Below are 15,579 nucleotides of genomic sequence, written 5' to 3'. Positions count from 1 at the left end.
AACACCACCTTTTTTGGTCAGACCAGATTTTTGTCCTTTGGTTTGGGCTTAGGTTCAAGACAGCTTTTGCACCTGTTCTTTCTGTTTTGGAAAAAACTGAAAGGTCCGAAGGTCCGGATCAAACAAGGTATGTGTGAATGCATGCTAAGATTGAACGTGCACACACTGTAAAACATACAACACAAAAGTTTTATAAAAATTTGTACAAAGAACTTCAGAGCCAGAACCAAAGTTCTCAATCCATGAAAACCTCCATATGTTGCATATTCTTTAATTCTTAAATGATTCACCACAAACTGCTTTTAGTTCTATTCTCCAGTATTTGTGTGGAATACACCCTTGATACTTTGATTGTATTACGGTCAGTGTTTCAGCACGTACGTGTTTCTCCACTTCATTTCCCATGGATCGACTCTTGTTCAGGTATTCTGATACTGGTCCTCTTAGCAGCAGGTCGAAGGCCTCCACACACTGGGACAAACCTAAAGTCCAGGGAAATACCACTGTTTGTGTTCTTGGGTTACATTTCAAAGTACCTTTTAGCAGCCAAACAAATCTGAGATGATTTAAAAAAAAAATGTTCTGTAAATTGTCTGAATTCTCCTACCAAACCCTATGAGCTGGGACTTGTTCACGTGCACACTTGCCTCCGTCGATGCCGTTGACATAGTCTCCATTAGTCACGCCACTGGACGCCTGTATCATGGTGGATACATGTTCCAGGCGAGTCACAGCTCGCTCGAGTCGCTCCATTAACCCTTCCATGGTGACAAGCCTAGAAACAGAAAGCAGGGAAGCTGCTAACTAAGACCCACGGAGACCCTGAGGCTCACTGCTGCAAGTGCTCATCCTCGGATTCTGTGACTCAGGGGTTGAAAGAAGCCTCCTGTCCTATGCACCAGCATGGACTCCCAAAATTTCCTGTATAGTCACATTGTCAATTGTGTCTGTAGCATGGCCCAAGCAGAGGGTCACCCCTTTGAGTCTGGTCTGCTTGAGGTTTCTTCCTCAAATCAGAGGGAGTTTTTCCTTACCACTGTTGCCTCTTTGCTTGCTCTAGGGGTTGGTAAGGTTATACCTTACTTGTGTGAAGCGCCTTGAGGCAACTTTGTTGTGATTTGGCACTATATAAATGAAATAAATTGAATTAAATTGTGACAGATGAGAGTCTATGGTATGAGAGTGGACGGATGCCAGTCCAAAACCGGCTGGTCGTCATTTACAGCTGGGTGGATTGAGGCAATGCAGATGAAGTGTCTTGTCCAAGAACAGAGAAAGGTAGGTGGACCCGGAACCCAGGTCCACATCTGCTCTGCTCATCTGTACATGAAATATGGGAGGAATTACGGATTAAGGACCCGGCTCAGGGGTGCTGCAGTGGTAATGAGAGGAAGATAAGTGCTGTTCTTACACCTTCTCAACCTACATTATCAAGCTGGTGGTGGGTCAACTTACCCTGTTGTTACAAGGCTGCTTCTCTAAACATTTAGGCAACTGATTCCCCTATTCCATGAGCGTTCCTTTGGTTTGGCCCAGTCGCTAAACTCCTCAGCAATGAGCAATCTGTGTTGAACACAATGTTTACGCTCCCTAATGACCTTATCTTGGTCTCCTTAGGTCACTGCTCAGAAAGTCATATCAGCGATGCCAGAGATGGTATTGAGGCGTAGTATCAAAGACATGTCATCATCTTTGCTCACTGGTTAGCAGCCAGCTCTCACAATTATACAATAAAACAGGATTAAATGAGCCACAATTTTGAACAACTGGGCCAATGTACCCTTGGTTTCATTCGCCGCAGTCCAGGGACTTCGCAGTTCTATAAGATCTGCCGAGATGTCTGCATCCTCATAGGCCACGCTCCAGGTGACATGAATGTCACTGTCAAGGTAAGTTAATCTCTCGATAAGGTCCAGACTGTCCCCAGACACACTGTTGATGGCTGAACCAAAGATGTTACTGAAAAGACGGCATCACTCATATAGATCGGACTCCTCAAGTACGTCAATTTATATAACATGCAATAAACAAACTTCCAACTTACGATCAATCAGCCTCATCACTCAGCATGAGGTAATGCAGGCCTCTGTCCAGTATTTATTAGTCAACAGTGGAATTCAATCCAGCTAACCACGGCATGTTTACTCAAGGTCTCCATTTGCAACCTTCTGTGAGCTAGTGTGCACTTCCTAATCTTACCCATCCTACCTGAGTGTCCTCCAGCTAGTTTCTGCAATAGTATGTTACCTGGGAAGAAACTGACGTGTTCCTTTTGTGTGTGTATTTGTTGGTGGTCGGGGGGAGGAATTACTCTTCGTAATTATCCGTTAGAGGCAACAAACATTGGCCGATTAGTGTCACAGTCATTTCTCGAGCATTCTCACACAAGTGCCAAATGCCTCCTATCAGGCTTCACTTCCTATTTCTTCCCTCTGAGTCACAACAGTTCTTAAGCAACAACCAACAGAGGTGCAGAGCAGTGATAACTGTTGAATTTGAGCAGGTGGAAATTTGGGTTTGCCTTCAGTTTAGACAAAAGTCGAGTCCGATTAAGCTGTAATGTTTTTGATTACATTATCATACAATGCAATAAGTAACTTGAGGGGCACTCAGTTGATGGCATACATTCATTAAAGGTGCAACGCCCAATTTGAACATGTTAACCTCAACATATATTCCAACTCTTCAACCGGACATGTTTTTAACTGAGGTCATGCATTATTTCCTGGCAAGTTCACAAATAAACAATCATACAATGGTGGCAAAGGTGAAAATTTTTTTTACTAGACCCACATGAAAATTTTAGAGGCTCTTCTGTGGTCCATGCCCCACCCCTCTCCCATGGTTCATTACAATTGGTCTACAATTTCTTTCACATAATCCTGCAGACAATATTGGTAACTACATATGGACTCTCTAGCGAGTGCAAAGCTCATGGCGATAGGGATCAACTTGGAAAGTATGTCCTGTTTCACTACAGTAACCTGTGTCTGACCTTGAATGTGCTCAAGGTCATTTCATAAACCCACATATTACTTACTATTCATGACTAATAGTAACCATGTGTCTGTCTGGCAAAGTTTAGCCAGACAGGCTTGAGCGACCTTAAATGTAACCTCCAAGGTCACTCAAGGTGAAATATGAAGGCATATTTTGAAAAGCCACGTATTACTTGCTCTCCGTGTCTAATACTATCCATGGTCATATTGTATCTGATTTGTGAGTTAGAAGCCTTTCTCCCCTTTCTAGTATTTAGGGAAAAAAAGACCTTTGACTTTTGACCCCTGAACCCAAAAGGTTATTAAGATCGAGGGACTTAAAGCTATAGGGCCTTTCAAATTTCACAATACTGAGAAAATTTAGTTTCTGCTGAAATCCAAGCATTATAATGTAGGTTTATTTTTGCAACATGTTGCAAAATTATGGATCATTTTAATGAAGAGAACATATTTATCTGGGGGTAAATTCCATAGTGGATATTGTCTTTTCCTTCATTGCCGTCACGCAAACTAACTACAGGAAGAAGTGTGTGTGCACATGCATGAGGTTTTGAGATTACCTGTAATTCATTTTACATTAATATCCATAAGATTTCTTGTAAATCACTTACAAACCTACCAAATGTTTGGTCATAGCATCTGATCCCTTGAATTTCTCCCCCTCGGGGGTTGAAATTCTAATTTGTTTTCAGGCAGCATGAATTTTTGATCATATTGGCAATATCCAGTGGTGGGCACAGCTAACCAAAACGTTAGCATTGATAACCGCTAATCTGCTAACTGAAAAGTTAACTTTTATAATGCTAAACTGATAAACTGCTAAAAAATTTAGTGAAAGTTACAGCTAACCGCTAACTTTTAGTATTGATTCGGTACACTGTCAGCTACTGATAAGCCAGTTTCAAGTTTAAGCACCGCAGAGGCTTCTGAATTAATTCAAAGGTAATCACAAACCCAAAACAAACACAAGAAAAATGTTAAAATTTATCTCCAAACACTGTCATCATCTTTATCAAAGGAAGACACAGTTTAACTGTTGAGCTTTACTCACTATGCCAGCAAAATAAATAAATAAATAAATAAAAAAAGCTACGCGGCCTGAAAGTTAGCAGAGCTAAATTTAGCAGAAGCTAATTGGTCCGCTGATGGTTTTCAAAGTTATCTGAAAAGCTAATTCTCCAACAAAAACGTTAGCTTTGCTGATTAGCAGTTAGTGGAATTGTGACCACCACTGGCAATATTATATTATGAATCTAAATTCTAAGGAATAAAATTATAGTGGTGCCAAAGAAAATAATTTTTCTGAGTTAAATCATAAAAACAAACAAAAAACAAAACAAACAAACAAAAAAAACAGTGGCATTATACCTTTAACTAAAGTACAAAATTAAAGCTAAAATCTTCAATTAGATTTTATACTTTCTATCTAAATTATAACCCCACACAGTAGCAGCCAATGTCTTTGTCTTTGGTAATTCAAAGATATGACCAGAGATATTTAGCTTTACTTTTTCATACCATCTTCTTAAAAAGAAAAAAAAAAAAATCAAGCCAATACATGATATTAAATTAAAACAATCAGACTGGTTTGTATGTAGCAGAAAAACACTGAACAAAATGTTGTAAGGATGCACAGTCTGTGTTATTTATCTGTCTACATTTTGTGTGCATTCCCCCAACAGGTGGGCATCAGCAACCTGCCACATAAAAAACCCCAATTCTACACCAACAGCTGACAAAACACACATGTTCCTCCAGTGGTACCATATCACTGACATGAGTGTCGCCTGAACCCTGTGCCCTGGTATCTGACCTTCAGGACTATCTTGGGCCACATACTGGTTTTTGCTGCTGTGAGTGTCCTGTGACATATTCTGTGTCTCAATGCTGTACTTTCTTACAAGCATCTGTCAGGTTGGACCTGGTGGAGATACAGAATATAAAAGAAAGTCCATGAAAAGAATCAACAGTTTGTTTGCAAAATGTCATAAATTCTACATGAAAGATACTCACCAGCAATAAATAATTTATTATCTTAAATAGTTTTATTACATTAAAAAAGTCTCACATCAACATCTTGACCTGATCTTTCATTAAAATATCCACAACGTCTGAGCTGGTACAGCTTTACCTACGTATCTGTCTCTCGCTCAGGCCCCAAGGTATACTTGAGTACTATCAGGGATCAAGCACAGGGAACCCTTACAGGATACAAATCCCCCATCTATTGCTTCAAAAACAATAATCTTGTTATATTCCGCTGTGGTAAAATCAAGCAAATCAAAACAGAGAAAGGAACCAATCACACAATTACAGCATTATATAGAAAACTAGCACGTTGCTAGTGGGGATCCACGGCTTCTAGATTGGGTAGTGTTTATAACATTTTTAAAAGGTGGTAATAAATTATGCAAAGTTTCTATAATGATTTTAACTGAAAGTGCAGGAAATTAAAATGACAAAGTTTGTGTATACAGTGGTCCCTCGTTTATCGCCGGAGTTACGTTTTAAAAATAACCCGCGATAGGTGAAATCCGCAAAGTAGTCAGCGTTATTTTTTACAATTATTATACACGTTTTAAGGCTGTAAAACCCCTCACTACACACTTTATACACTTTTCTCACACAGGCATTAACATTTTCTCACTTTTCTCTCGTGTGTAAACACTCTCAAAGTTCAAACCTGAGTAGAAAAATAAGACCAACCTGTTTTCAGGCCCAAACATTTGTTTGAGAAATAAAAATAGAACGTTTTCCTATAAATAATTAGAACTAACAAATTTAATTTTAACGAACAACCTATAAGGTTGGACACATAAGAAATTATCAATAGTGACTGACGGGTATTTAACAGTTCCTCTGATCGCGCCTCTTCGTCCTAGCGCCGCTCCGCTGTAGCGTCTTTTTCCACTGAGTGACACCTCGGTGCAGGTGTCTTTTTCCGAGTGAAGAACACAGTTATGGGTAGTTGTTGGCGCTCTTTTTTCTTCTGGGCGAGAAGATTATAAACAGGCACACGCAGAACACAATGCGCGTGCTCTCTCTTCGCTCACTGCTCACTCCGGTGTTACCGTTGCGGGATGGATGCGGGACCCGCAAAGAATCCAAGTCATTAAAAAGATACAAACCTCTCTCAGTGGCCACAGAGCTCTGCGGCTGCGGTTACCGTGACCATGCAGCACTGCGGATTTTTCCACAAGAATTCTATCCTTGCAGGCTGCTGGAGCGCTCTGCATCAAAACAGCGAGCGTAGTCTCTGGACCTGTTGCCATATTTTGGCCGCAACTCCGCACAGCAGACAATGGGGTAGTGTGAGTGGCCCGCTGCAGCAGTATCGAAGGCAGTGAGAGCAATCGCGGTGATGCCGACCGGCCCGCCTGATGAGGACGCAGAACACAATGCGCTGTTAAAAAAAAAGAAGAAGAAGCATACAAAATTGCACAAAAAAAAAAAAAATCCACGAAACTGCGAGGCCGCGAAAGGTGAACCGCGATATAGCGAGGGACCACTGTAATTGTATTTATACTCAACAAAAATATAAACGCAACACTTTTGGTTTTGCTCCCATTTTGTATGAGATGAACTCAAAGATCTAAAACTTTTTCCACATACACAATATCACCATTTCCCTCAAATATTGTTCACAAACCAGTCTAAATCTGTGATAGTGAGCACTTCTCCTTTGCTGAGATAATCCATCCCACCTCACAGGTGTGCCATACCAAGATGCTGATTAGACACCATGATTAGTGCACAGGTGTGCCTTAGACTGTCCACAATAAAAGGCCACTCTGAAAGGTGCAGTTTTGTTTTATTGGGGGGGGATACCAGTCAGTATCTGGTGTGACCACCATTTGCCTCATGCAGTGCAACACATCTCCATCGCATAGAGTTGATCAGGTTGTCAGTTGTGGCCTGTGGAATGTTGGTCCACTCCTCTTCAATGGCTGTGCGAAGTTGCTGGATATTGGCAGGAACTGGTACACGCTGTCGTATACGCCGGTCCAGAGCATCCCAAACATGCTCAGTGGGTGACATGTCCGGTGAGTATGCCGGCCATGCAAGACTGGGACATTTTCAGCTTCCAAGAATTGTGTACAGATCCTTGCAACATGGGGCCATGCATTATCCTGCTGCAACATGAGGTGATGTTCTTGGATGTATGGCACAACAATGGGCCTCAGGATCTCATCACGGTATCTCTGTGCATTCAAAATGCCATCAATAAAATGCACCTGTGTTCTTCGTCCATAACAGACACCTGCCCATACCATAACCCCACCGCCACCATGGGCCACTCAATCCACAACATTGACATCAGAAAACCGCTCACCCACACGAAGCCACACACGCTGTCTGCCATCTGCCCCGAACAGTGTGAACCGGGATTCATCCGTGAAGAGAACACCTCTCCAACGTGCCAAACGCCAGCGAATGTGAGCATTTACCCACTCAAGTCGGTTACGACGACGAACTGGAGTCAGGTCGAGACCCCGATGAGGATGACGACCATGCAGATGAGCTTCCCTGAGATGGTTTCTGACAGTTTGTGCAGAAATTCTTTGGTTATGCAAACCGATTGTTTCAGCAGCTGCCGAGTGGCTGGTCTCAGACGATCTTGGAGGTGAACATGCTGGATGTGGAGGTCCTGGGCTGGTGTGGTTACACGTGGTCTGCGGTTGTGAGGCTGGCTGGATGTACTGCCAAATTCTCTGAAACGCCTTTGGAGACGGCTTATGGTAGAGAAATGAACATTCAATACACGAGCAACAGTTCTGGTTGACATTCCTGCTGTCAGCATGCCAACTGTACGCTCCCTCAAATCTTGCGACATCTGTGGCATTGTGCTGTGTGATAAACTGCACCTTTCAGAGTGGCCTTTTATTGTGGACAGTCTAAGGCACACCTGTGCACTAATCATGGTGTCTAATCAGCATCTTGATATGGCACACCTGTGAGGTGGGATGGATTATCTCAGCAAAGGAGAAGTGCTCACTATCACAGATTTAGACTGGTTTGTGAACAATATTTGAGGGAAATGGTGATATTGTGTATGTGGAAAAAGTTTTAGATCTTTGAGTTCATCTCATACAAAATGGGAGCAAAACCAAAAGTGTTGCGTTTGTATTTTTGTTGAGTGTATTATTTGGCACATTTAGTTGATGTCGTGTTTTAAAACTGGCAAGGTTGGACTATTTCCTTTGTTCAGAGCTTGTCTGGTTACCAGCGACTGATTAATGGTGATATATTGTTACCTAATATTCCTAATTTCTCCAAAAATATTAGTCCTATCAACGTTCCGTTTCCGCGGCATTCATCCTTGAAGGATACATAAGCATACCAAACGGCAAATGTCAGCTCTCCCCAGTTTCTCCGTGATCAAAGTCATACACATGCACGCACACATACATGTACAGAGAGGTCACTTGGCTTTTAATGTATAGATTAACATATTAAATCTAACCTTTTGGTTTCTTGTGGTTTTGCAAGAGGTCACATATTGATTTGGCACAAGTTTTACACCGGCTCCTCTTCCTGATGCAACTCCAGATGTACAAGGAGGCACACAGCTGGCCTCAAACCAGGGATCCTTTTGTTAGGAAGCAAGTGCCACTGTTACACTTTAATTTGCTTAACAGTAATTCATTAATATGTAATGAGTTTGTTAATGGCCAAGGAAAATTAACATATTAAATCTAACCTTTTTGGCTTCTTGTGTTTTTACAGGACAAAATGTGGCCCGCGAGCCCCACATTGGGGCCTTTGGGGCTTTAAACAGAAGCAAAAATAAAAATCACAGTTATAAAAGTTGTGTGTATATATATAATATTTGGGAGAGAAAGATCATGAGCGTAAAAACGAGACGTGTGACGTTTGTATGGAGTTCAGAGTTCATTATAGACGCGCGTCAGGCGGCGTCAAAGATGACGTCAGCAATAATAAAACGTGACGGCATTATTGGCACACGAACGTGCGTCTTAAATCTGTGATGGGACATTCACGGCACATTGCTGTGCGTTATTAATATACGAAATTGTAACAAATATAAGACTATTTCATTTCGTGCTCCAAGTTGGTGCCAAATAAGGCGCACAGAGAAACGCGCGGACACACACACACACACACACACACGACCGATGATCCACCTCCAACAAACACACACACACACACACACACACAGAATAAAGACAACAAGTGGCACAGCTTACCTCTCCCTCCGATGGAATAAAACTTCTGAAGGGATGTTTTGTGTGTCACGGAGGCGCGCTGCCGTGCGGGTCGCCGTCTCCGTGCGCAGGAACCGTGTGTTCCGGGATGTCCTAATTAAGAAACACGGCTGAACCTGAGGACGGGCACCGTGACTCAGTGCTGTGGCCCCTCCGTGGGCATCACGGCTGCTTCCGAGAGCCCTGCTGCTAAAAATAGACCGGTGTTGGCACCGCCTGGATTCTGAATGGGTAAATATTTATTTTGGGTTATCAGCATCATCTATGATGTTATGTCTTCAGATCTGTTCTGTGACAATAATCCTAAAATTATGGTCCATACCTCCAGAGATATTAACCAATTAGATATTAATAAATTTCTTTGGCCAAGGTGCGCACCAGGAGGCGATATAAATGTGCACAAGTTGGAGTCCAACAACCTTTGCGAAATTTATTGTCATCAACCATGACATCTACAACCGGTGAAACCATCCTGCTGTTACCAATGGCCATGACAGTAAAAGGCAAAAGGTCACAGTCATGTCTGTGATGTTCTGTGTCACATGTGCAAAAATAACCGTATACTAGGGGAGCAACGACCACTACCTTTGCACCCCCCAGACATAAACCAAACCAACTTTCTTAGGTTCCTTAGATGACCCCAAAACGCAATCAGGATGTTCCCAAAAATAAAAACTGGCCTCAAGCCAGTTATCCAAGGTGGCGTCTAAGATGGCCCCCAAAATAGGGTTTTTCACTAAAACACCTTTAAACAACATATAAACAACTTAACTATCACAGAGATTCAATGGGAAGACCATTGCAGGTCACAGCAAACTCATTTGTGCCAAAACTAAATTCATTCATGGGTTTAAGATTCAAAATGGTGTCCAAAGTGGCCACCAATAGACCCTTATCATTGAATCTCTGTGATATTTAAGTTGTTTATATGTTGTTTAAAGGTGTTTTAGTGAAAAACCCTATTTTGGCATCCATCTTGGACACCATCTTGGATAACTGGCTTGAGGCCAGTTTCTATTTTTCAGAACATCCTGATTGTGTTTTGGGGTCATCTAAGGAACCTAAAAAAGTTGGTTTGGTTTAGTCCCTGGGGGGGGGGGGGTGCAACGGTAGTGGTCATAGCTCCCCTAGTAGTAGCACCCTAGTCAAACTTTAGCACAACTTTCGTTCTTCTATTAAACCTCGAAATGGTGCAAGGGAATGTCAAAGAACATCAAAGTTCGTTGTGTGGTGGCCAAGTGGTCGGTGTATATGTAATGGAGGCCAGCAGGTGTCGCTGTGCAGATAGTAGTTAGTAAACCTCACTCCCAACAGCTCAAAAGGATTCTCTGGTCACAAGGCCAGAGCCCTGGGTTTTAGCCTTCTGGTTAGAGAGTCCGACTTCCATGCTGAGGATCATGCTGACAAAATTTTAACTATTAGAGAAAAAATTACTCATAACCATCCCAAAGACGTATCGTTATCTTTGGCTGCTTTCAGTGATGCCGGTATTTGGTTAGACTCTTTCTCTCCGATTGTTCTGTCTGAGTTATTTTCATTAGTTACTTCATCCAAACCATCAACATGTTTATTAGACCCCATTCCTACCAGGCTGCTCAAGGAAGCCCTACCATTATTTAATGCTTCGATCTTAAATATGATCAATCTATCTTTGTTAGTTGGCTATGTACCACAGGCTTTTAAGGTGGCAGTAATTAAACCATTACTTAAAAAGCCATCACTTGACCCAGCTATCTTAGCTAATTATAGGCCAATCTCCAACCTTCCTTTTCTCTCAAAAATTCTTGAAAGGGTAGTTGTAAAACAGCTAACTGATCATCTGCAGAGGAATGGTCTATTTGAAGAGTTTCAGTCAGGTTTTAGAATTCATCATAGTACAGAAACAGCATTAGTGAAGGTTACAAATGATCTTCTTATGGCCTCGGACAGTGGACTCATCTCTGTGCTTGTTCTGTTAGACCTCAGTGCTGCTTTTGATACTGTTGACCATAAAATTTTATTACAGAGATTAGAGCATGCCATAGGTATTAAAGGCACTGCGCTGTGGTGGTTTGAATCATATTTGTCTAATAGATTACAATTTGTTAATGTAAATGGGGAATCTTCTTCACAGACTAAAGTTAATTATGGAGTTCCACAAGGTTCTGTGCTAGGACCAATTTTATTCACTTTATACATGCTTCCCTTAGGCAGTATTATTAGACGGTATTGCTTAAATTTTCATTGTTACGCAGATGATACCCAGCTTTATCTATCCATGAAGCCAGAGGACACACACCAATTAGCTAAACTGCAGGATTGTCTTACAGACATAAAGACATGGATGACCTCTAATTTTCTGCTTTTAAACTCAGATAAAACTGAAGTTATTGTACTTGGCCCCACAAATCTTAGAAACATGGTGTCTAACCAGATCCTTACTCTGGATGGCATTACCCTGACCTCTAGTAATACTGTGAGAAATCTTGGAGTCATTTTTGATCAGGATATGTCATTCAAAGCGCATATTAAACAAATATGTAGGACTGCTTTTTTGCATTTATGCAATATCTCTAAAATCAGAAAGGTCTTGTCTCAGAGTGATGCTGAAAAACTAATTCATGCATTTATTTCCTCTAGGCTGGACTATTGTAATTCATTATTATCAGGTTGTCCTAAAAGTTCCCTAAAAAGCCTTCAGTTAATTCAAAATGCTGCAGCTAGAGTACTGACGGGGACTAGAAGGAGAGAGCATATCTCACCCATATTGGCCTCTCTTCATTGGCTTCCTGTTAATTCTAGAATAGAATTTAAAATTCTTCTTCTTACTTATAAGGTTTTGAATAATCAGGTCCCATCTTATCTTAGGGACCTCGTAGTACCATATCACCCCAATAGAGCGCTTCGCTCTCAGACTGCAGGCTTACTTGTAGTTCCTAGGGTTTGTAAGAGTAGAATGGGAGGCAGAGCCTTCAGCTTTCAGGCTCCTCTCCTGTGGAACCAGCTCCCAATTCAGATCAGGGAGACAGACACCCTCTCTACTTTTAAGATTAGGCTTAAAACTTTCCTCTTTGCTAAAGCTTATAGTTAGGGCTGGATCAGGTGACCCTGAACCATCCCTTAGTTATGCTGCTATAGACGTAGACTGCTGGGGGGTTCCCATGATGCACTGTTTCTTTCTCTTTTTGCTCTGTATGCACCACTCTGCATTTAATCATTAGTGATCGATCTCTGCTCCCCTCCACAGCATGTCTTTTTCCTGGTTCTCTCCCTCAGCCCCAACCAGTCCCAGCAGAAGACTGCCCCTCCCTGAGCCTGGTTCTGCTGGAGGTTTCTTCCTGTTAAAAGGGAGTTTTTCCTTCCCACTGTAGCCAAGTGCTTGCTCACAGGGGGTCGTTTTGACCGTTGGGGTTTTACATAATTATTGTATGGCCTTGCCTTACAATATAAAGCGCCTTGGGGCAACTGTTTGTTGTGATTTGGCGCTATATAAAAAAATTGATTGATATAAAAAATTGATTGATTGATCGTCGCGACAGGCGGAGTCATAACAACACAACGCAGAGTGCAGCCGCTACATATACTTCCTTCCAAAACAGGAAGTTCTAGGTTCAAGACCGTCTGTGCCCATTCTCTGTGTAATGTGGAGCTGCATGTGGAAGAACATCCGGCCTAAAAACTTGTGCCAAATCAGCTTGCAGATCTATATTGGATGTGCTGTGGTGACACTAACTGAGAAGCCAAAACAACTTACTTTTACCTAAGTTTGCAGGGGGGCAGGAATTTTAGAATAGCTTGAAAATCCTGTCACGGTTAATGACAGAACATCCCGGTTTATCACAGACACCCTCCCAGACCTTCTAGCTTTTCCAAGGATTTAAACTGCAACTTTCCTGGATGTACATCCACGAACGTGAGAAGGAGACTTAAGTATCATCCAAAATGGTGATGTTTCTCATTTTAGTGAGACATGGTATTTAATACAGTTTTTATATTTTATACCCACTGAAGTAAAAACTATACCAAATACAGATAAGCATGGTTTGCAGCATTTTCCCAGGATACATGCTACGATATCCAGGGACAAGCGCCAGCCTGATGCGTCTCAGGGCCATAGGATTTATTTAAGTTAAAATACAAATCTGTAGTACAAACGTTCCCTTCATGTAAATTCTAACATATTGTCAGGGTAATAACCACATGAGCTAATTAGCTAGCAGAGCCCTAGATCTAGAGGTTGGGAATATGTACACTAAGTCTGACCCTTGTGTCTATATTTTCTGCAATAACTTCAAATGTATTTAGTTGATACACAGGAAATACACACAAGCTAACCTGGATAGTGTAGCCAGGCTACAAAGGTTTTCTGTGCTTGCCGAGCTAGTTAGCACAGCCCAAAAACCTTAGACAAACTCAACAAGTCTTTTGAGGTTGTTTGAGAGCAACTCATGCAGTTTGATAAAGTGTGTTCAATGGGTAACATATATGCTTCTACACTGTTAGTGATTTTACCAAATAACTTTGTAGATATGCACTAGCTAGCTCTGTAGCCTAGCTTAATCACTGCAATAGCTCTCCACGCTAACTGGGGCCAGCCTTGCTTGTTTGCAAGCCATTTTGTTGAATAAAATTTGTTCAGAGTGACATAAGACTGCTGCTTAGTTCATGATTTTATCTTGCAGTTGTGAATTTAGACATTTGTGTATGATGATCAGTGTTGTGGAAAGTAACTTTGACAAGTTACTTTTTTGGTTACTTTTTAGTTGCTTTATACAGGTGCTTTATGCAGTTACTTCATTAGCAGCTTTATGCAATTTATTAGAATCTGCAGAAAACTTGTAACTAATAAGGTAACGAGTAATCTAACTTGGTTACTCGTAAAATTGAGCAATCAGAAAAGTAACTAATCAGCAAAGTAACTAATAGTTACTTTTCTGAGTACTAAATCTTAAAAATAACCAAATTAGATTGAGTAACTTTATTAATTACATTCAGCAGCTGCCGACAAGGTGTCCGCAGCTGCTAATGAAGTAAATGTAAGAAGTAACTGTAAAATATAACTGTATAGACTAACTAATGAAGTAACTTTCCAAAGTTACTTTCCCCAACACTGATGATGATTGACACTATAGTGTGAAATTGCACATCTGTTTGACAAGGTGCTGTTCTTCCACAGTTATCAGCTCAAAACAAAATTAAAACCACACTTTGTTAGCGCTGATAAAAAAAAATACTTATAGTACTAACACTGGTGACTCTGGGTCCTCAACATTTTAAATATTGAGACATCTGGGAAGAGCTTATGGAGTCGAGGGGTCACCTCCATATGGTTATGAGACTTGAAAGATAACCAGTGACCTAAGTTGACAACTAGATGTCTTTAGCATTAGGTCCTTTTGGAGGATCCATGGGTACCACTGGAATGAATTTGTGTGAAACAAGTGGTTGGACGTGATGTTTTTCAGTGACTGCTTTGATTGTATAGGATGTGTCACATTGGATCTTCTTGGTGTTGGGTAACCCTGACAACTATCGGATTGATCGTCCAGTAGCCATTGATCTTCCATAGCCAGGTGAAACGTAGGTTACTCCTTGGCCTTCTCCAGTCATTGAGGTCCTCAAAACTGAGACACCTAGGTGATGGATCATGTCCAGAGAAATGTGCCACATCATTCATAATACTGTAGTTTGTTCTGGATCCAAGGCTACTCCTAAAACATGTAGTACCAAAGATATCTAATCATCACCTTAAGTCACTGGTTATTGCCAAGTTTAACATTCATACAGTAAGACAGGAAACACCAGGACCCTAAAATCTTGGACCTTTGTTCTCATGTAAATATATCACCATCACCAAACACCTCTGAGCAACAACCTCTATGAAGTTACTTTCAGACACATATAAGTGCAACTAGGTGTTTCATCAGCATTTAAAAACAGGTCCCGGTGGAATAATCCGACTGTAATTCAAACTGAATAAACAACAATTTGTGCAAATAAACTGTTTGCGTCCAATACCTACAGTGTCATTCAAGAATTTGGCCCTTGATCAAATTGAACTGATTACCTCTAATAATCAGTATTTTAATTCTGGAGCCCGATTGTCCCTTTAAAAAAGGAGCAATTTAATTCCCTGTCAACACCATTTGTAAACTCTTTCACAAAAATCTAAATTTCATCGATACAGTTTCACATGCAAGCTGTAAAAGAAGGTAGAAACCAGGTGGGGTTTGTCGTTGACAAAATTTATTGATTCAATCACAGATGAATCATTGATATACTGGAGTCTTCTTTGTGCAAACCGTTGGCATGATGGAAACTTGAGCATTCTGAAAGAGGAGTGGAGGTGCTGCACGAGCAGCAGCATCTCACAG

The 15,579-nt window shown here is 41.2% G+C and overlaps 1 protein-coding gene across 2 annotated transcripts in view; it reads right to left on the bottom strand.

The window, feature by feature from the left end:
- cap2 (cyclase associated actin cytoskeleton regulatory protein 2) overlaps window positions 1-9,377 on the bottom strand; it is a 60,541-nt gene extending 51,164 nt beyond the window's left edge. Inside the window, exons 1-4 of one of the 2 annotated variants that reach the window (XM_034160502.1) lie at window positions 9,209-9,377; window positions 6,128-6,131; window positions 648-775; window positions 382-482 (exon numbers count right to left, since the gene is read on the bottom strand). In XM_034160502.1, the coding sequence (XP_034016393.1) occupies window positions 382-482; window positions 648-765 (219 nt within the window). In that variant the 5' untranslated portion in view covers window positions 766-775; window positions 6,128-6,131; window positions 9,209-9,377. The remainder of the gene's footprint in view (window positions 1-381; window positions 483-647; window positions 776-6,127; window positions 6,132-9,208) is intronic. The other variant, XM_034160501.1, reaches the window with a different exon arrangement.
- Between the last annotated feature and the right edge of the window lie 6,202 nt (window positions 9,378-15,579).

Source organism: Thalassophryne amazonica, chromosome 20 (genome assembly GCF_902500255.1).
Source record: "Thalassophryne amazonica chromosome 20, fThaAma1.1, whole genome shotgun sequence".
NCBI classification, from domain to species: Eukaryota; Metazoa; Chordata; class Actinopteri; order Batrachoidiformes; family Batrachoididae; genus Thalassophryne; species Thalassophryne amazonica.
The sequence above is the reverse complement of the archived record's forward strand: the minus strand, read 5'-3'. Positions and strand labels throughout refer to the sequence as shown.